The 23,323-nt window shown below is 39.2% G+C and overlaps 1 protein-coding gene across 1 annotated transcript in view; it reads right to left on the bottom strand.

The window, feature by feature from the left end:
• The window catches only part of STK32B (serine/threonine kinase 32B), a 154,582-nt gene extending 132,719 nt beyond the window's left edge, over window positions 1-21,863 (bottom strand). Inside the window, exon 1 of the mRNA XM_058839041.1 lies at window positions 21,593-21,863. Within this exon, the coding sequence (XP_058695024.1) occupies window positions 21,593-21,668 (76 nt within the window). The 5' untranslated portion in view covers window positions 21,669-21,863. The remainder of the gene's footprint in view (window positions 1-21,592) is intronic.
• Between the last annotated feature and the right edge of the window lie 1,460 nt (window positions 21,864-23,323).

Genomic DNA, 23,323 nt, shown 5'->3' with positions numbered 1-23,323 from the left:
TGGGAGTAGCCAAAACCAGAACATGAGCACTAAGGCACTAGGACGTGTACAGTAAAAGCCACATTTTTAACACAATGAGCTTTTCAACACATCGAGAGTCATTCTCACTGATCTCAAGAGAAAACAGAAACAAGGAGATATGATGTGGCCATTAGCCAAGAAAATAGATTTTTATTTAAGCATGAGCCCTGTCTTGCAGGTCTGTTTTGGGGTGGCTACATGCTTCCTGTTTCTGTGAATCAGGAAAACAGAATAGTAATTAAATCAAATCTCCTTCTTGATTTGGCTTGGCCTGAGACTCATTGGATAACAATGCCATTAGGATTTCAAACTGGTTCTGCAGTCTTCCTACTTTCTATGTCTGTCTCAGATGCTCCAGCCTTTTCCAGGGCCACAGGCCACAGGCTGCTCTGACAGAACCTCAGTAGATCTTAGCAGCCATCAGGTCTTGTTAAAATTGTTGCTGTCCTTCCACACAAAACACGTAGGATGAGTAAAAAAGTATACACAGTCATTTATGTTCAATACTAATAATAAAATCCCCTGCTTGAATGGACATAGATAGGACAAACATTGACAGTGCCTAAAAATTAAATTAAGGGTCATAAAATTTGGTTTGGGTAGTCATAAGGAGTCACAGTCCATCATGCTCTGTTCATGGTAAGTGCATTAGTGAAGAAAGACACTGCTTAAATTAAGGAAGAAATTAATTTCTGCTGTCAGAATTATAAACCCAGACATGCCTTTGAAGTTAAAAAAGAGTACAAATCTGCATGGCTTCATAGGTTTCTGAGTAAAATGGGGCATTACTATACATTATTTGACTGGGAAACTCAATAGTTAGATAGAGATACACAACCAAAAAGAAGTTTCAGAGCTGGTTTTATCTCACTAATGATGAATCATGAAGTTTCCAATCATATTTAGGGGTTTGTATTTAAATTGCATTACAATGTCTCAATTTTTCATGATTAATGAGTGTTTTAGTCTCAATATAAACGGATTATGTTAATACATTTCTATAATTATTCAGCTTTATTTGCAATTAGAAAGAATTTAAGATCTTTGTATGCAAAACAAATTTTATTTAAAATTCAGCTACTTTTGTTTTGAACTTTACAATGCATTTTAATCTGATCATGTTTGCATACTTCACTCTCTTCAGTCAAAGTGAAACATTTCTGTATTGTCAAAAGATTTTTGTTTCATAACTCTTGACTGGTCCAAAGCGTTTTTTTCTCAGCATCCCATTTCTGTGTTTTGCTTCCTTGTGAAGCCACGTGCAGGATGGGATCTTTGGCTGCATCTCCCTTCCATGGGTGTCCTCAGCTCCTGCACGACCTGTGCCTTGCTCCCTCCGAGCTGGTGGCTACAGCAGGTGAAAACAGGTGCAAGGTGTGGATGTGCAGAATCAGATTCCAGAACCCCTGAAGAAGTGTCACATCACAGAAATGTAGTGCAGCTTTCAACTGGGCCAGAAGGAAATCTGAAAAGGTAAACTTGAATTCCTTTCAAACTTTCAAAACCAGCTTTGTTTTCCCAGCATAAGGCTCAATTTTTGTCAAGGAAAACAACAGAATTTTAATTTGGCAACAAGTTTAATTATCCATTAAAATTGTTTTCAGAGGAAAAATCTGGTTCAAAAAAAAAAAAAGGAAACAGGGTGACAGAGTTCCTTGTTCTCTTCCATCTATGTCACTTTTCAAACAAGCCAAAGGGGAAGCAACTTTTTCCCTTATTAAAATGGGGAGAAAATCTCAGTACCAGGCTGTTGGAAAACATGAGATATGATTTTATTTATACCTCTCTTATTTCTATATTCTATAAATAAATAGCTGATACTGTAGATAAAAGAGTGGGCTAAAGAACATCTGCTGTGATGCATTACAGACATTCTGATTTCCTTATGTCAATCCTCCTACAAGGCACTACTTTACATGCAATTTAGCTCCACATTTGATGAAATTCACAGAATATTTAGACCATGCATGGTTTGTTCATCCAAAGCAGTGGCAGCATCATGGGGTTCTATGCTGTAATTAGTGAAATCCACCTCACATCACATAGTTAAAATGAGTTGGGTTTTCCCTAAATGGCTGGGGAATTTTCTGAACGTGTTAGTTAAAATGAATACTGGAAAGAACTAAAACAGCCTATCCTTTTTCAAAAAAATGCTATAAAAACAGACTAGAAGAATTTGGTGAATCAGCTAATAATTTACGCTGTTACAGAACAGGCATGTGTTGCCACAGCCAGCAGTAAAATTGAAATTCTAAAGAAAATTAGCATTTGAGAGTAACCAAGCTGCTAAGTAAAAAAGATCTTAGAACTTATTCTCCAAACTCTTCTTCCTTGTTAGTCCTGTAAAAGAACATAATTGTATTTCTAGTGCTATTCTATAAAAGCTGAAAAAAAAATTAAAAAAAAAGATGAGATTTTGAGATTTTCAATTCACAAGGAAACTGTGACTCCTTGATAAAAAAGAATCTGTTTGAAGCCAGGACCAAATGAAAATTCTCTCCAAAGCTGCTTATACCCCCAATAAGACAAATTTTAATGATACTGCCATTAAATATATCTATTCTGAAAAATGTATCAGGCAGCTACCTGAAGCCTATAAAACTAAGTTTGTTCCCTGGACAAGTAGAACAGACTGCAAATCATTACAGCTTTTCTGTGAAGGAAGTTGAAACTGAAAGTCCATCCCACAATCTCCTTGTCTGGGAAATTGGAGTCTATCACCAAACCAAAAATCAAGGAAAGACATCTGATGCTTTTAGGGATGAGGGTGTCAACTTGAGTGAGCCACTGGGAGGGATTTGTCTGCCAGAGACTGAAGTCAGGACAGAGCCTCAGAGCTGTAAACTACACTGGGATTTTGGTCTACGAGCACAATCATCAGTTTTTGCCTAAAGTCTCCTGAAAGTCTGTTGTAGCCCCAGTAAAGGCTTCACCAGAAGCACCAGTGACTCCAGGCATTGCTGTTATCGTTGTCCTGTGGAAAAACAAAAATTTCTTGTTCTGTGGAAGGGGTGGGGATGTTTAGCTGCCACTTTTCTCCACGAGAATTTTAACACAGATTGGATAAAATTAACTATTCCTTCTGAAGGACTGAGCACAAATAGGTGTTTACCGGCAAAGATTAATTGCACTGATTGGAACAGGTCTTGTGGCTGTATCTCTCTCCCACAGTGTTTCCTGGGAGCATTAGATTATAAAATAAAGTTGATTTTTTTATCTTTATGTCTCCTTAAAACTAGTCCAAATTTTACCATAAGAATTCCTAATTGGAGATTTTAGTGTGCTGCCTCCATCTTCAGACAGGTTACTCTGTTTCAGAGGCATACAGCAGTACTCTCAGGTGGCTGGGGGGCAAAAAAAGAGAAACTAGAAAGCCAATTTTTGCCTGTGATGGTTTTTATGAGCAAATGCAGGAGGGGGTGAGAGAAAAAAAAACGTTCTTTTAAATAAATAATCTCAGCCTGAAGGATGCAGAGCAATATGAAGTTCTGTTTTTATAAGGATGTGATTTCAGCTCAAATGAAAGCAAACAGAAAGTTACCCAGTTTTGGAGACTTTCTCATTATTTTGCTTTGTGCCCTCTTTCCATTTTTCGTCTTTGTTATTGGAGAAGGAAGAAAAAGAACTACAAAATCAAAAGGTCTTCACTCATCTCAGCTGAAATGAAAAATTTCTGAGTATTGATTTGTGATGGTTTCTGCTTCACTATTATTGCTGTCTGTGCCCATTTAGAGTGACTGCATTTCTGATATTTTTTTTCTGAAATGAGAAAATTTCAATAAATTCTCCATTTCAATTTATTTGCTTTTGGCTTTTCACAGGAAAGATTTCTATTTTCATACAACCTAATAATGAGAGGAAGAAGACAATATTTGTATTTCCCAACATCAGAAGCATATGCTTTAGGCCTTACACCATACAAAATATCCCTCAAAGACCACTTCACCAACTGTATTTTAACCCTTTATGAACCTTTTCATGTGATGCTGTGATGAGAGCACATGATAATCCAGGAAAAGACTTGTTCTTTACAAAAAATTGACAAGAAAATGAGGCAATTACAGAGACACCATGTCTGGCATGTTGCAGACAGCAGGAAGAGAGGAGGGCACAAGCATCCCTTTTGATGGCAGTATGGGTGTTCAGACTGGATTAAACTGATTGGGACACCGTATGATGCACCTACAATGTTGCTTTGGTTATTAATCTAGTTGCAAGGGCAGTGAAATGAGAAGGTCACCTTCACAGAGAAGTTATAATGCTTATTAGTAGAGAAATTGTGCATTTTTATAAAGCAAGAAATTGCTTTATATCAAAGTAGAGAGCAAACTCTGATCCCTGCCATGCTAATATATACTGATACTAATATTTCATTTTCCCTCACTTGTGAGCACAGGCAATAAATGTAAAGACAAATTTAAAACTATCTGCTAAGCATGTCTTTTGACTTTGATGGTAATTCCAGGAAGGTAACTGATTAACTTTCTGCAAATAAGTAAGAAAAGTAGTAAACATCCTATATCAGAAAAATTTAAGCTAATATAAAGTTCAATTCCTATTATTTGAAGGCAAAATTACTCATTAAAGTTAATGGATTTTAAATTGTTTCTTATTCATAAACAACAAAAAGAAGGTCAAATATTGCTGTCAGAGCTTGGCAGAAGATATAAGGAACATGAAACATATGTTAGCATTGCAAAAAGTCATCTGGACAATCTGGTAGGGATCAAGCCCAAATTCATAGTATGTCCTCATTGGCAGTGCAGTACAAAACAGGAAAGAATGACTATCTATTTAACGTCACCACTGATGATGTGAGCTGCAAAATAAATAGCTCAGACAGAAAAAAATTAGCATATCATAGATTAGTTTTAGTTGTCTTTTTTGGGGGGATAATGCAAGATCATCAGCAAGAAATCCTGATGATGACTAATGGTACAGGCAACTACCAAGGTGAAGTTCCCCTGACAAATATCTAAGATTTAACACAGCAGCAGCTGAGACAGCTTAAAAGAGACAAAATCTGACAGTGGCAAGCATGAATGGGGGATAACACTGCAAAAATCAATTATTTATAATAATTTCTGTCCCAGGATATTATCAATTGAAAGGCAAGTTCAGAAAGGGAGAGAACTAGCACATAGTGAAGGCACAAAATGGGAAAGACTCAGACGGTGACTAAGAAGAAAGATCTGTGCAGAGCTGACCCTTTGCAGGGCAACCACAAATAACACTCTTTTAATACTACTTCCATGCCCATGGAAGTGGAGGGTCACTGATCTGGTCAGTCTGACAATGCGATACCATGCACTGAGAATGAGAACTTGAATGTTTATGATCGGCTGTCAGCTCAGATGGTCTTGACTGTGTGGGTCAGTTTAGTGTAATCCTTCAGCAGCATAATTTTAAAGCAGACCTTTTCAACATCTCATTATCTTCTGTTCTGATGTCTGATTAAACATCCATCAGTTGAGCTAAAAAAACCCAAAACAATTGGACTTCAAATACATTGGCTTTTAGTATTAGATTTAACAGAAAAGCAAAAGTAATTTGGAATCCCAAATCTACCACTCTTTTTCAACAAAGAGCAAATAGCGATAGATTGCTGTGAAAAGCCTGTAGCAGCTGATCAGGAATTTTCCATATTGGTGTACAACTCAGTGCTATGAAAAATGTCATCAGAGCTCAGATGTTCCTCTGGATGGACAGAAATATGGTAACAAACCTCACCTTTCTTAAATAACAGATACTGGTGTCTGGAAATGACCAGAGCCTGGTTATCACAGTCCTGAAGTCAGAAAAGATTTGTTAGTAGTTTAAAATAACACACAGAGTGGTAGGTGTGTTCACTTGTGCACAGGATTCAGTGTGACTGGTTATGTGAAGCTGGCCACACCATTCTGTAATTCTGTGTAAGAACATGATTCTCTCACTGTTTAGAGTGGCACTGGATCTAAGTGACATGAATAACTGGAATTATTAGGTTATTATTAGGTTTGATGCATTGGCTAACAATTAAATTCTTTTAAGTCCAAATCCCTGACCTCACTGTCACACAGAAATGACCAGGACTTAGTCAGGCAGTGCCAAATCTTCACTATAACCAGAGGTTAGTTTATCATAACAGAGCTGTTTGGCTGTTTCTATTTTCTGTTAGCATACAGCATTCAGGTAACCTATTTTCCAGTAGAAAGGTTTCTTTTCACTGACTCATTTGGCTTACTGGAAAGTAATTGGAGCTTCTCACCCATGTATCCTATTATAACCAGCAATTTACAAAATTTTACTATTATAAACCCCCAAGTCAGTGAATTATTTTTAAGATCAGTGAAAGTATTAATTAAGGATCCCTTTTTGTTGCCATGAAGACAGTTCTGTTTTGTGACAGGATGCAGATTTGATTAACAGCTGTTAACTCAGTAGCACCACTGGAAACATCAGAAGTCATCAAGGAGCAATTGAATTGATGTACTGGCCCTTATCACAGCCAGTGAATGGCAGGGAAGCCTCTGTCAGTCTCCATGCTTTTCATAGCTCTTTCAAAAGACATTGACATCAAAATTAGGGAGAAAACTTTCAGGACCTGCTCCAATGTAAAATGTAAGACTTTTGTTAAGTGATAAAACATAGCACTCTTGAGAAAAGAGACATTCTGATTGTCCATGTTGTTCTCTTATGGATGAGCTGACAGAAACGATCTCTGAAATCATTGCAAGGAGAGACAGGTTGACAGGTATAAGCAGAAGAAAAGATACTCCTTCAGAAAATGTATTGCTACAATATAGAAAATCTACATTTCACTTTACTGTGATAGACTTCCCTGTGAGATCAGGATACACATAATAGACTATGAAGCATTTTTTCAGCTGGAAAGTGGGAATATTCACCTCCCTCAGAGTTTCTATGAAAATAACCTCATTAATAACTGAACTGGAAGGTTCTCTGAGGGAAGTTGCTATGGGAATAAAATGTCAAATATCAGTGTACCAAACTGTTTTCTCCTGCAATAAAATTTATCAGAGTGATCCCCAGGTGAAGGAAAATTCTTTAAATTAAGTTAACAACGAAATCCTCAGTGAGACATCCATCAATCTTATCCATGTAAAGGTCTCTGTAATTCCAAACAGAGTAATTCCAAGCCAGAGGAAGCTAATAAACCTCTTTGCTCTCGGATCCTCAGAGCCTCAGGGCTCTGAAAGCACTGCTCTTGCAGATCAGGGTTTCACAAAATGAGTTTTGGTGCTATGTCAGTGGAAGGTTGGGGACCCATGTGAAGAGGATTTTACCCAAACACCTAGAGACAGTATGAGTTGTTCTCTTCTAAATTCAGAACCCAAGACATGAGGAATGTCTCTCCAGAACTGAATCTTGAAGAATTATCTCTTCTATTTTTAACCACAACTACAAATTAAATACTTGGGGTGAGTAAGGATACTAAAGATCAAAATTATTCCCATTTCAATTGGGATTGCCTCCCATTTAGTGATTTTAAACCAAGCCATCACCATGGGCTTCAAAGAAACAATCCCAGTGCTAACTAGCAGAGGAAGTATGCCTCAAGTGTCCCTGCCTGCTCCAGCTGCAGAATGGCCAGTGTAGCCTGGGCTGTGGATGTGGGATCCTGCTGCAGGCAGTGGGGTTGCACAGCAGTATCTGTGGGTAGAATGGGGAATGTAAACAGGAAAAGCTGCTTCTCATCACGGAAAAAGGCAGTATTTAGTTAAATTAATAGCACATCTAGTGAGTACATTTAAGGGTCAGATCTCCAGTACAGGAGAATAAAAGAAAATTTTGAGTATTCCATTACTGTCTGGCCACAAAGTAGCACCTCAGAGTCCAACAGACACTAAATACCTCTTAAACTGGCCAGATTTCTATTGACTATTTAAATAAAAGGCACAACATACTTTTAAGAGGGCTGACCTCCTCCATTAATTCTATCTGTTAGCCTACCCATAGTTATCCATCCTCTGCAGTTAAATTACTTTCACTCTGTACTTCAGCACTCAAGTTGCATTTTATTCATAGGTCTTGTAAATGTTTTAAACTAAATTATACTCAGAAAAATAATAAAATCCATTTTAGAGATGGAACCTCAAATCCCAGCCTCTGAAGTTGTAAAAGCACTGACCTGAACTCATCTTGGCAGTTCTGATTTTTAGAGTTATCTGGAGCCAGGAAGAGGCTTCTTTTTGATTCTAGTAGGGTTCATAATATTTCACTGTGTGAATCATCTACTTGCCTAAGAATCACTCCACTTTTTCTGCCCCTTTGGAGAAAAGCAGGTCTCACAAATAAGGTTTTTTTTTACTTACATGCTCCAGACTAAACAATTGTTGATCAAACATGATCATTTTTTTCCAACTTCAGATGAAGTGATATCCTGAGCTATTAGTTATCATTAACATCTTTGTATACATCACTTTTTGTGGCTGTTTCTCCTCAGGGTGGTATAGAAAGGGAAGGGGAAAAAAACTGATTATAACAGCTATATTTAATTTTTAAAAAAATTCCATATCTTCAGTGTAATGCATATTTCTTCATCTAAGTGTTTACAGATAAATATTTCATGATGGAATGGGTAGTTTTGCAATGGAGACTGAATAAAATGGGCTGACTGCTGTACATAAAATGACCACCTAACTGTAGAAGTTTTTTCACTCAGACCTGATGATTTATTCTCTCATCATTGTGCTTTCTACCTCTGGGAAATCTTTGTATACTTATTTACACTCCACAAGCAATTACACTAAAGCTGATAGGACCATTCATTGCAGAAAACAGTAAATATGAATAAAGAAAGCAGGGGCTTTATCTTATCTATCCACTACTAGGACTAGGAGTTGTCCTTGTTTCAGCTGGAATAGAGTTCATTTTCTTCTTTGTGTCTATCATAGTGATGTTTATTATTATTATTATAATTTACTTTTATTCAGTTATATTCTTATCTCAACCCACATGTTTTATCTTATTTTGATTCTCCTCTCTATCCAGCTGGGACGGTGGGCAGTGAGCAAGCAGGTGTGTGGTATTTAGTTGCCATCTGAGATTAAAACCACAACTGAAGTGAAATATTAAAGACTTCAAGCAAAGCAAACATAGATACACTGATGAAACAGAACAAATCCACCTCAGGTCAGCTGGTACAGAGGTGACTGAGGACAGGAGGAGGATTTCAGAGCAGCCACAATTCCCACATCACGGCTGGGTGTTGGCATTAACAGCAGAAGGTCAGTAGAATCTAAGCTACAACTTAGATTTACCTCATATCATCACACAACAGGAAAAAATAAAAATATTCACTTGGTGAGCAGGGTGTGGAGCTGAGAGATATTAATTAAAGAACCTAAGTTCTAATTTTAACCATGGCAGTTATTAGGTGCAAAGCACAAACAAATAGTGGGCTGCAGAGGATACAATTGCTCAGTGCAGCAGAAGGCTTGTTAGTGCCTGAAACATTCAGTGGCACTAAATGCACTTATACCAGTTCTGTGTAATCACAGAAATAGAACCTCAAATAAGTTTAATTATAGATGTTAGATAAAAATAATGAATATTGGTGACTCAGTTCTAGAGTTCCCCATTACCTATCCTGGGTTTGTTTTGATGTGAGTAAAGTATATTTAAAAAATCTGTGTATATATACAGAAAAAGAGGGAGATAGTCTCTAAAAATATATTTGTATTTATATTATATTTTCTTAGCTAGAATTAAATGGCAAATCAGTAAATCAGAGCTTCTTCCTACTGTCTATGAAAATTATATTAAACAACCATGGCTTCTTCACAGTACAGAATGGAAACCTTTAAACATAGCAAAAAATTATTGTGGGGGTGTTCTTTGGTTTCTGGGTTTTTTTTGTGTGTGTGTGGTTTTTTTTACAGGTTGTGGAAAGGACTGGAAATCAACTTCATGTCACTAAAGCCTAGAAGAAACACACTGTATACAATAGTAGCCAGCAATCTCTTGGGTCATCTGCTGGGGTGTATTCTTCTTTTCTAAATTGGAATGTAGTGCTTCAGGAAGATCTTAACAATATCCATGACATTCTGTCATTCAAAACTTCAGGATGTCATTGATCCACATATGTCTGTGGATCACAAGATGTATATGAACAGAGCAGAGGAAGGTTGGAGGGCTGAGAACAACCTGTAGTTACTCTCAAGTATTTGTATGCCCAGGGAAACATTTAAAATTCTCTGCAGCTCCCAAGTAATAAACTTGAATGAATCTTTTCTCTGTAATGGGCAGCGACAGCAGTGAAAGGGCCGCCTTCTGTGAAGGCATTTTAAAATCCATGACTGTGTTCCATTGATCACTGCTGAGACACTGATGGCTCCTGGCTTAGGAGCATCAACCACCTGAAGTCAAGGCAGCACTCAGCATAGGTGCTTGAAACCAGTGAAAACATGGTGTGTCTTCACTGCCACATATCACTTCATCCTTTCTAAACAGCAGGCATAACCTCTCCTCACTCTCAGGAGAGCCTTGTGAAAGCCATTCAGAGAGCAGATGCCATCCTAGCAACAGCTGGAATCTGCCTAGCCACCGACAAGCTCCACTTGGATGTCCTGCCTCCCACAGCCACAGACATCACCTGTGAACCTGATGCCCAGTCCTCTTCCCAAACTATAATTAATAAAAGGAAAAACAGGACAAGATAGACTGGGTGATCGCAAATAATTTTTTTGCTATTTTGAAGCTGCCCAGGCAGATTTACTCTTGCTGCTCTCTTCTGTTCATCAACAGGGAGCTCACTAAATCCAAAAGAAAAATGATTGCCCTGCTGAACATTCAGATCAACAGCGAGTGTTAACTACTCTAGACTCCAGCAAAATCGCACAGCACTTAGTGCTGACAATTCTGTTCAATAAAGATCAATAAATTCTTCCAGAAAGTCTCTCAATACTGAGATTTTTATGGAGAATTTCACACTAAAAATGTATTTCTCTTTCTAAATTACTTTTCATCTGCTATTATTATTTGCACCATAAAAAACCCTCTAGTTTAATAACTTAAAAACTTGAGCAAGACATCTCAAAGACATGTCACTGGGCAGGAAAAGATGTGGCAATAAGGGCATAATTGGCATGCAATTACTGAAAAATCACATGCCAAAGCTGAACAGAAAAGAATCTCATGAATCTGCGTAAAACTTCAGGCTAATCTGTTCCTCATGTTATGTCCAAACCAATCTCAATAAAAGCTAACTTGGTTTTACAGCACTTCCCCACACAGAAGATTGTATTTCTGTAATTTTCACATGCTAAACGAGTCAGCTACAATCTGGGCTTAAGAGAATGATTTTTCCTAGTTCTCAAAATGATCTTTTGATGATCTCTTGTTTGATTTGAAGCTCTGTGTAGCAGTTTACAGTGCTTAAGATGAGGTATTGCCCCAAAAGCATTTGCAGGCTTTACAGCTTGGACAAAGATTTATCCAAACATTACCCCAAAAGGCACAAAATCAGTCTTCATAACATAATGTGGAAGCAATCCGGGGGGAAGTGGAAGATAGTTTCAGAAAGGTGTGAAGGACACTCAGGAGGCTGACAGTGATTTTGTGATTATATTGCATCTTTGCTTTAACAAGGTAGCTAAGAACAGTTCTCATTGCTTAGCAAGGGAGGTGGAACAATCTCAAAAGGAAATAATAATTAGTGGAAGGATTAACTCAGTTTGCATTTTTAGATCTTAAATAAGGAACATAAGGTGTTCCCTTATCACTGCAAAAATAGGAAAAAGAAGGAAAGTGTTTTTTTGTCCACTGCAGCAGATTGCCTTGTAGTATATTTATCTTACTAAATACAACAGTCCTTCTTACACAGAACAGTGTTAACAATAGAATGATGAAGTCAGTGCTCTCTTTTACTCAGTATCATACCAAGCAAAAGATGACAGGGCAGAAAAGTATATCTGGTGTAGAACTTTTCTAAATGTTTCTAAATTTCAATGAACTAGAATTAGTATTTCTTAATGAAAAAGAAAAAAAGAAAGAAAATGAGACTGAAAGTGGTAATAAGCACAAAATTAATAAAATATTACCAGATAGAAGTTAAAAGCATTGATTTATTTCATATTTTGAGTCAGATAAAGACACTGTAGGGTAGATTTCATGAATATATCTAAACCAGCTTTTTTCAAAATAGACCAAAATAGAAATAGTTTCATGAAGTATAAAACAGAAAATTTCATACTTTGTTGTGATATTATAAAGAAAAGATTTATGGGAATATAAAATTTGGGAAATAAATTTCAGATTCATCAACCATGTTCACTTATCATTAGAGCCTCAAAAACCTGCATAAATAAGCTGCCACTGACCCTAGTAATGCTTTCTAAGATGCATCCTTCAATTTAAAAGGAAAATACTTTTGTCTTAATTATGGGATGAATGAAACTTAAGTATCTGCATTGTATTTAATACTCATATCAGAAAATACAATACAACATCTCTAAGAACAAAAGCACTGTAAGTGTTTGATACTTTTGTGTCAACACCTGTGACAGCAATCATAGAAAAGGGGGGTAGAAGAAAAACTGATTATAGAGAATCTTCCATTAGTTGCAGCAGAAATAAATCATATGCAAAACTGGAAGAAGAACCTTGATGGACTGACAACCAGTAAAATAAGTTGAAACCAAAGAATCATACAATTTTTTATGCTGGAAAAGGTCTTTAATGTCTTTGAGCCCAACTGTAAGCCAACACTGTCCACCATTAAACCATGTCCATAAGGGCCCAATCTCCAGTAAGCTTTCCTTGCCAGGCTGGAAAATAGAGAAAGCTGATAGTCTTTAGAGGAATGGTGGTGAACTAAGAACACATCTACAAACACCTTTTTGCAGAGTTTGAATTTCCAGTGATTAAAATCAGAACTGACCAGTGACCTCACAAATCCTAGCCTTTCCATTGAGACTGTTTAATTTACTTATTAAAATGTACATGTGGATGAGAGTCAAAGTTGAAATTAAGGAGTTAAAGATGAGGTCATCTGAGCATGTGAGAGACAGCTGCATGTAAATAAGTCTTCTAATTATTGGAGTGGAAGATAACTTATTTGGGAACAAAAGGAAGGAAGTCCTCATTTCTGTGATACAAAAGTACAACCCTACTCATACCCTTGTTGATGGGTATTTGAGGTGAATGCTGTCTGCCTAAGGGAACAGACCGATGTATAACATTAAGGTTTTCCTGAGGACAAGCTGAATACACATCACACGTGCTGCTTTCATTCTATTTGTCAGATTTTGGTAAGTCAGGAATCTGTAAGGGAAAGCCTGGTAGTACTCACCAGTGAACAGATGCCTTCTTTCTTTCCTCCAGAAATGTGTTTTATAAAGGTACAGTACCACAGTGTAGTATAAAATTAGTATATATTGGCCTAACAATTAAAGTGTACTGTATACATGCAATGTAAAATTTAAGCAGTATAATGTTAATTTCTGAGACTTTAAAATTAAATTAAAGGATGTTCCATCAAATACTGTATTGAGAGAATTAGTTCTAGGTCCTTATGAACATATTTATGCTCAACATTCTCTTGTACTGAGAAGGTGGGCCCCACCAGTGCTCATCTGCAGATACAGTGTGATTTGAATGTACATTTCTGATAAGGAAAATAGTGCAGCCGAATAAAAACCAGTGTTATTCTGCAAAACATTTAATGTATTAGAGACTGAACCTTAGAAAGTAAACCAACTTTGTTCTTCTTTAACCATAAGGGAAGAAACCCAAGACATTTGCCTGTTCTTTTTTTGCCTGTTCTTTTTTTCAAAGACCCTGTGTTTGCTATTCATGCCCAATTTTGATTGAGTCCAAGGAAACTCAGAGCATGATTTAGTTAAGAAAACAACTTTTATTGATCTCTTCCGTTTTTCATGTTTGCATAGTAATAACATTTTACTTTTTCCTGTTGCAGGTAGGTTTACATGTACATACACATACATCGTGTTCAAAAGCACAACAGCAAATTAGGCAACAGTTCAACGCAGGCCTACATTAGGCAGTAAATAATGTCATCCACGGTAATCAATTTAACTAGTTCATGAAACTAAGTAGAATCGTGCTCAAGAGAGATCACACCCTCTGATGTGCACACTCCTTACTACTGCTGCTCTTCCCCCTCCAAAAAGCCCAGGCTTTTCCTGTTGAGTTTGGTGGGTGTCCCGCAACTTTTGCTATTTCCCCTCACATATTTTACCCAAATAAGTTGCTGTGGAGCTCCTCTACCAGGAACTAGAAGTTTACCTTTTTAATTGAATATTGTTTAAGAATTTTTACTTTGTTTTGATTTATCCCAGTAGCAACCTTTTCTGTTCCACACCTTTCCCATCATCTCAGCATTAGCTCACTTTGGCTAAGTCAAAATGTTGTGAAATCTCAAAAATAACTTGACATTCTTTCCTCTATTCCTCCCTTCAGTGTTTAGTCACAGGTGTTCCTTCCCACCAGGAAGGTCCAGGAAGGTTTCTATCTTCTCAAGCTTGCTTTTTTAATGAGAAACCTAGAAAAGAATTAGTCTTGTGCTTGGCCCACAAAACCCTGCCTTCTTTGGTTTTATACCCACATTGAGAAAATACTGTACAAAGATAGTTCTGGTGAGATAGTTCTCTGAGGATCTATGAACAATGTAAAGTTAAGTACAACTGACAAATACTTTATCTGCCCCTGGAAAGGATCTTTGTTCTGACAGTGTGGGGTAAATCTGACATTGCACAACATTTTTAGGATATTCAAATGGAAAAACAGAGATGCATCTCATTTAAGATAGCAAGAAGCTAGGATGGAAGTACCAGATTGATCTTTTTTAGATTTCCCTGTAAAAAAGGGAAAACTGATACAGTATTAAACTTGTCCTACAATTATCATTTAGTGTCTGAAGACGTTCACATTATTTATGGTACCAAAGCCTGAGTCAGGAAGGTGAGGGCTGATGGGGATTGCAATGTCAGGATATTCCTTCTGGACCCCCTTGGACACAGACCATGTAAACTGTCAACAACAGTTTGGCATTTGGTACCTCTGTGGCTACCTGAAGTTGTCATATTGTTCTTTTGTGCTCTCCTTTCTGTCTATATTCTCCCACTGTCTCATATCATGCTGTAACTGTAAACTCAACACTGATTTATTTAGTTCTGTGATTGTACAGACACTGGTATTAGGGTTTCTGAAGTGTTTTGCACTACACATAATGATAATTTCCTTTCTAAAGTTCAATGAACAGAAAATAAAATTGTATGAAATTCAACATGGTCATAAAAAAAAGTATAAAAAAATCCAGTGGTCTGGATTTAATTTATCTAAAACACTGGTATTCAGCAGAAAATAATGCCTTTGACAGCTGTGGTTTTCAACACAACTGCCTCTGAGCAGTTTTTAAATCACATTTTGGTATTCTTATCCAATTCAGTTCTAAAGGGAACTGAAATATTCATCTTTGCAAGGAAAAATTTAAAATGTGATGTAACACACCATAGAACTTCCATGAACAAACTAAAAATCAAGCAGAAATATTGATCCCACATGATGTTTGCAACTCTCTGTAACAGAAGGTATTTAGGTTCCAAGCCTTTATTTAACTGTTCTTTAGGGCTGTATTTTATGACACAAGTACTTTGAAAAGAGTGTGTTATTATCCTCATGACCCGAGTTGTGTGCAGCAGCTCTGTGGCTGCACCAGACAATGTCCATTGTAGCTGTGTGACAGCAGGATGATGAGCACCATCATATCACTGACAATAACTGGACACTGCATACTCTGTTCTCAATCTGACTCATTTTGACATTTAACCATTGCTTTAAATTGGTTCCAAGCAAAACTCTTGTAATTTTTCCCTATGTCACCTTATATTTCTTCAGCTTTCACTGCACTTACACATAAGCTCAGCCATTATGCTCAGAATTTAGCTAGCTGAATCCATACTAATTGCAGGCATTTTTCTTAGGCTCTTTATCAGGGTTTTAGGCTTTTAGCACAAGTCTGTTCAGCAACTGGCCATTTAATAATGATGTTTTCTGACACTCGCCAACAATTTTAAATCCTTCATTTAAGCTGAAGGCTTTTCTAAAGAGGAGAGGTATAAATCAATTTTAAATTACAACTTCAAATTGGAAGTTTAACTCCAGAGGACAGATGCTATATTCTGCAGTACAAAAGATTTCCATTGAGCACTGTAGTTATGACACTGCAGCAGAACAAAGCCTTATGGCTCAGGCAAGGAAAGGGGACTCCAGCACTTCCTTGGAGTGGACACATAAGCACTAGGGTGAATCAGGTTCTGGCCATGCAGAACGAGCCAAGGTATGTTGCCATGCCTCGTTTCCCACATCCAGGACTACACTACTGAGACACAATGACCTCCACAGAGGGGTGCTGGAGCTTCAGGATGCTCAGTAGAAAGTTCTCTGGAAATACATATTTACTTTTCATTTAAAGTCATATGCGACATAAACCAACCCAAGCTCTTTTAAAGTTCAGTATACTTATTTCTAAAGGTAACTGTAGCAAAGCTGATTTTTTAAGCCCCAAATAATCAAATACAACTGCCATATCACTTGGCAGAACCAACTTCTAACTTTCTAACACTTTGTTTCTTATCCTTCCCTCTGTATTTTCCACCACAATGTAGGCAAATGCATTATTCCTGTTTGATAGTAGCAATATCTCTCCTGAGTCAGCTCTTTTCTAAATTACTCTTTTCAACTATTTCATTTTCACATTTTGATTATGACTGAAATTTTAAGCGAACACAGTCAAGCAAATCTAGCATTAAAGACACTCTTTACAGTCACTAGGTTATTGCTAATATATTCATTACTTGTGATATTTACTGAGAATTTGCAAGAAGCATTTACCAATGATGAATATTAGCCTTACATTCCTGTTGCCATTTTTGTGAACATATTGCTGTTTCTGAAGAGTTGTACATGAGGAAAAATTTAATTCCTTGCTCTCCTGATAGGAGTACTGGATATACGTATTCAGGAGAGGGTAGTTATGAGAATAGAAAATATTCAAGGTGAAGAGTCAGGTTCCTTTGCTTCAGTAATATTAACCAAAATAAATCTGTTTTCCTTTTACCTGAATTGACTCCTCAATTTGAGTAGTACCTTGCTTAAAATGCTTTTTAAATGACTGAAAAAAAGGTTATAGTTCCACACCATATAAGGGTCTAGCTTTGGTAAGAGGTAGTGATGCTGCAAAACACCAGACCTAGTTCTTTATCCAACCTATGCAGCAGTAAAAATCAAGAAATGAAACACATTTTTCTATATCTTTAGCCAGAGTATAAGTTCTAGGCAAACAAAGGGCTTTGTTCCCTGGATTATTCCTAGCTGTTTTTGTGCCTTAACCTAGGCTAAGAAGAAAAAAATGAGATAAATACAGCACAGTTTTACCAGAAGTTTTTTGCACATGAGTAACTAGACATTTCTTCTTGATGACAAACTTATTTTCTAGATAATAGAGTTGGCTTAAGTTTAATTTTTCTCAGTTCCAGTGGAATGAGATTTAAGAAAGTATAAGCAAAGCTGAATAAAGTGAGGATAAGCTGATAAAAGGCAAGGTGGGCATCTGTGCTGGTTTTGGCTGGACTAGAGCCCATTTTCTTCACAGCAGCTGCTGTGGGGCTGTGTTTGGGGTTTGTGCTGGAAACAGTGCTGGTAGCTCAGGGATATTTTAGCCATTGCTGAGCAGCACTTCCACAGAGCCAAGGCCTTTTCTGTCCATCAATCCCACCCCACCGGTGAGGAGCCAGGGCTGCACACGGAGCTGGGAGGGGACACAGCCAGGACAGCTGACCCCAACTGAGGCAGGGACATTCCACACCATATCCCACACCACATGGCTTCGTGCTCAGTATATAAAGCTGGGTGAAGAAAGAAGGGGGAAACATTCAGTGTGATGGCATTTGTCTTCCCAAGTTACCATCACACACAATTGGCCCTGCTCACCTGGCTATGGCTGAACACTGCCTGCCCCTGGAAAACAGTGAATAAATTCCTTGTTTTACACTGTTTGTGTGCACAGCTTTTGCTTTCCCTATTAAACTGTCTTTATCTCAACTCATGAGTTTTGTCACTTTTATTCTTCGGATTCTCACCCTCATCCCACCTGGGGCAAGTGAGCAAGTGGCTGGGAGGGGCTGAGTATGTTGCTGCTTGGGGTTAAACCACAGCAGTAACACAGGAAAAAGTATTATTTAGAACTGGGAAATATGAGGCTGGCAGGGGTTAACAGCAAAGAAGATTAAGTCTGGATATGATCCAGCTGAATACTTACACAAAGTGTTCAGTGGTCTTGATAACTGACATGGAGCTGATCAGAGTGGTCATAATTTAAAACATTCTATAAAGAAGAACCAGAGTGCTGCAAGGAAAGAAGTGAGTGATCATCTTTGAGACTATGAATAATAGAAATAGACCAAAATTCAGTCCTTCAAAAGACCATGTACATAGGAACACCAAAAATTTCTGAATTGGAGTTCATCAGTCGAAATTACTGAGCAGGGCACTGACCACAGGGTAACAGAACTATTCACATGGCATGTCCATGAAAAGGGCATATGTAGTTACAGGCTGTACTAGAACTTACTTCCAGTAGAGAGCAGGAGGTATTTTTTCCAACACAAGCTCCTGGTGAAAACTCACCTGCAATTCTGTGTATAATTTGGGTTATCTGTGTGAAACCAAGACAGGTTCAAATGCAGACAGATGCAGGGCACAGGAAATGAGAAAGCAGTAGAAAAATAGAAAAGGTTTCCCTACAAATCAAAGAGGGAGAGGGGACATTTTGTTGTCTATCAAAGCCCCAGAATAATCCTGGAGGGGGAGAGCATTTGAAACTAACAAAAACTTGAATTAAACACAAATCTTTTAAGTAGGTTAAGAAACCTAGTCAGGAAAAAATGTTTCTAACCATTCAAAGAGTGAAGTTCTGGAAGATCCTTCTAATAACAATGGAACACAGAGAACTAATGTAGCTGGTAAAAATTGTATACATTGCAGCCTTTAAAAAGATTAGTGTATGATAATGATGTGTTGAACTGGCTGTAATAACTAGGGACTAACAGCACGTAGCTCAGGCTTCTGGCTCTCTAGAATATTTCTTCTATTATCCTGAGCATGGAGAGGAGTCTACATACAGCTTATAGTTTTTAGATCTACTCAATGGATCAGCACCTCTTCTCATCAGAAAGCAGGAGTTGTAACTCTGGAACAAACACCCCATAGGCTTGTCAGGCAGCACCTGGGTCCCCTTCACACACTATTTCCATATATTTATTTATTAACTAGTACACTGAGTAAGTAACTTTTTTCTATGATTCCCAGAGTGATGATAAATTGTTTTAAACCATTAATTCCAAAATTAATGTTTTATTCTACGTCCATAATAAACATGCACGGATATAAAATGACAATACTTTTTTCTGCTTATTTTTATAATTTTAAGAGACAGCTGTGACATTATACTCAATACAATAAATAGATTAGTTGCTAATATTCCTACATCTTCATGCACAACTTACCTATTCCAGTTCTCTATGAATTGATTGTCATTCTTGAAAAATCATACCATCTCAAGAAACAAATCCACTTTCTCTTGTTATACTTTTTCATTAACTTTTTTTTTTAATTACATATTGCTTCCAATATTGTTGGAAATAGTGACTTTTATAGCTAGTAGTGGGAATATGAAAAAACAGCTTCATTTTGTATTAAATTCTGTAAGATACATTTTCAAGGGGGAGATATATCCCCATATTGTTTAGGTACTTGGGAAAATGCCATCCTGAATAATATTTTGTAAGTACTATTGGAAATTGGTTATTGTTTCAAAAGCAATGGACCCTTCTGAACTAGATAGTTGTTCCAAGCAAAGTATCTTAAGAGGAATAAAAGATTATGTTAGGAACATCCATAATGGGAAAAACTGCCTCAGAACAAAACAAAACCATGCAAAGAATAAATAATGACCTAATTGAAGTCCATAAATACTTCATGTGCTTTTTTTTATTAGCTGTTAATAATGGCTGCGTTGCAGAAATATTTTCTGGAGAGAAAGAGAACTAGGTGCCAGGAAGGCATTTCTGCAATAATTTATTATTGAACTTTGTTCATTTTGTTCAAAAACTGACCACAGTTTTGTACTGTGGGAAAAAAAAATAAAGGTAGTAATAATTCATGGAAACTGCTAACTCAAGAGAGCCCAATTAGAAGCCTTCAAAGGCAGGAACATGGGTATCTTTTTACCTTAGGGTGTCTAGACAGGACTAACAGCATGCTTTCATTCTGGAGTATTTCTCAGTGAGTAACCTCAAGGTTTACAACTTACGACAAGGTTTACAATAGTGCATGGATGAGACTTTACCTGGGGGGAGGCAAGGGGGGCTTTCTTGCTTGTATGTTTACACAGCATGACTTATGGTAAAGTTCTGAAATTTTTTATCAGTACAAGAAAATGGCAGCTATGGCTCCACAATATACAAACGGTAAACAATCTGTCCCACTCCACACACAAACAGTGGAATGTTGTAAACCACACCTCATCAAGCTTTGCCAAGGAATAGGAAATGGTAATCTCAATCTTAAATGCAAGTAAAGATGTAGTCACCCTTTCAAGCACTTTACATGCATTTAGATGTTTCCCCCCACTAGCAGAACAATACAAATATGTGTCCTGAATATACAGGGCAGAACATACATATTTTGGTCTTGTTATGAAACTCAGGCAGTCAAAACAATGCGAGTCTATTAAGGCACAATCACTTCCTAATAAAATATATTGGGAACTTCTGGGGAAGTTCCTCAAAATTAAGCACCCATTGTCCAGATAGGCAGCAATATCTATCCCATAAGTAATATTAAAACCATTTCTAGGTTAATATACAAATATCTGCTTTCAAAGAGTGCTGTGTTCTCTCTGCTTCAAGACCCAAAATTATTTTAATTGAAATGCATTCACATAATTCCAATTATATACAGTCTATACTGGAAAATTACATTGAAATGCATAAAGAGGAAACACTACATTTTAGGCAAACTTTCCCATTGCCTTCCACAAACTTTAAAAGATACACTTTCTTATGACATATTATCTAGGTAGGGAGTAGAAACTTGGAGTAATAGAACATGCTAAAAAAAGTTTCAGAAAGTAAAGGTGATGGAAGAAGTATAGAGTAAGAAAGACATCACCATTTCAAACAGGCAGGTGGGCAAAGAGAAGACTATAAACAGAATTGAAAAACGTGGGCATCCATCTCAAAAACAATGCCCATTCATAAACGCAGGTTTGAAGTTACCTGCCATGTGCTTCAACCCCAGCTGACGATGTGCTAGACTTGAGCCTGTGCCTAAAAGCAGCCACCCAAAAGCTGTCTCTTTCGGTGAGGATGGCTGGACAAAGGCGGGCTCTCCCGCCGCTTCCCCGGGCAGCGCACCCGCAGCGGGCAGCCCGGGGGAGGCTCCGCGCCCGCGGCTCCCGCACGGAGCGGGGCCGGACCCGCCCGGCCGGAGGTGCCGCGGCCCCGGGCGGGGCGCGGTTCGGTACCGCGGACAGCTCCGCACTCACCGTCCTCGTTCTCGTCGAAGACGGGCGCCCTGTGGGAGTGGCCGCCCCCCATGTTAGTCCGCGGCCGGCTCCGCATCCCCCGCCGCCAGCATCCCGCGGGGCACCCCGGCAACGGGGCAGCTGCCCGCCCGCCGCCTGCCCCGCCCGGCCCGGCCCGGCCGGGGGAGCCTCCGCAGGGCTAGCAGTCACCCTGCGACATGGAAGCGATCCGTCTGCCCCTGGCAGAGACCGCTGCTGGCTGGCGCGCACCGACTTGGCCCTTCTCTCATCGCGGAGGGGCAGGGGAGGGAGGGAGGGAGTTAGGGGAGGAGGGAGGGATGGAGGGGGGAGGGAGGGAAGGAGGAGGCGGAGGTCCTGCTGCTGGTGGCTTTTGGTAAGCGGTAAAAGCTGGATCTACCTGGATCCTCGCGGATCCTCCCTCCTCCGCTTTCCCTCCTCCCAGACCTCCACTGGGGAGCGCGGAGTCCCCGCTCCCGCCCCGACAGCGGGGCCGGGGCCGGGCCCGCTCCCTGCCCTGCCCTGCCCTGCCCTGCCCTGCCCTGCCCGCCCGGCGCCCATGTCTGATGGGGAGTGCGTGCGGAGCTGCTCCTGCCGCCCGGCCGGGCTGGCGGCAGCGGGTGCCCATCGCTCCCGAGGCGCGGGAGGGGCGGGAGGATGCACGTTACCCTGGGTGCAGATGGTTTTTGGTTTTCCCTCCCTAGTGGGAAGGGGCGTCCATGGCCGGCAGCCCGGCGGGACGCGGCAGGCTGAGCGGAGTTGTCTGAGTTTACAAAGTGTTAGAAAGAAGCCGAGGCAGCTGCTCCCTGCCGCTCCCCGGGCGGGGCGGCCCCGGGAGCCCGGGCGGGGCGGCGCGGGCAGCCCGGCCCCGCAGCGCCACCTGCCGCCCGCAGCGGGCAGCCCGGCAGCGGGGCGGCCGCGGGGCCCGCGGGGGCTGCGGAGATGGACACGGGAAATACGTGCCGTGTATTTCGTGTGATGTGTAAATATGCACCTGTGTGTGTGCCTGGAGATGGACACGGGAAATACGTGCCGTGTATCTATGTGTGATGTGTAAATATGCACCTGTGTGTGTGCCTGGAGATGGACACGGGAAATACGTGCCGTGTATCTATGTGTGATGTGTAAATATGCACCTGTGTGTGCCTGGAGATGGACACGGGGAAATACGTGTAAACATGTACATGCATACACGTGTGTGTCTGGAAATCACTGCCCTCTAAAAGTGCATTAGGGAAAACTGCCAGCACCGGTAAGGGATAACATGGATCACCTGGCATGTAGCAAACAATAAGAGCTTTCTAAGGTTTGCTGTTGATATTTATAGGCAGAAATAGCTGTATCACTCCCTTGCAAAAATTCTACCGTTAGCAACTTTTGAGGTGAAGTAGAAACAATTACGTTTGTCACTTTCTCCAAAGGGAAACAGGTAAAAAAATCAAATATCTATATTAATATTGTATTCAGGTCCCTTTGCAGTTCTTGCAGGGGGGAAAAAAAGAAAAATCAAATGGAAGTTGCATTTTTGGCTTCTTCACTGTTACATGAGGAGAAAAGGGAGACAGAATAGAAGCTTGAAGCCAGGGTATACGTATTTCAATATATAGAGGCAGAAAGGCTTTACCATTCTCCTGTAATATTTACCAGCCTTTTTCAGTATAGCTATTTAGAAAAGCACAAGAACAAATACTACAAAACAGAACTTTCACTCTCTTTGTGTATGATTTTTACTTG

The sequence above is a fragment of the Poecile atricapillus genome, chromosome 4, assembly GCF_030490865.1.
Source record: "Poecile atricapillus isolate bPoeAtr1 chromosome 4, bPoeAtr1.hap1, whole genome shotgun sequence".
NCBI lineage: Eukaryota > Metazoa > Chordata > Aves > Passeriformes > Paridae > Poecile > Poecile atricapillus.
The sequence above is the reverse complement of the archived record's forward strand: the minus strand, read 5'-3'. Positions and strand labels throughout refer to the sequence as shown.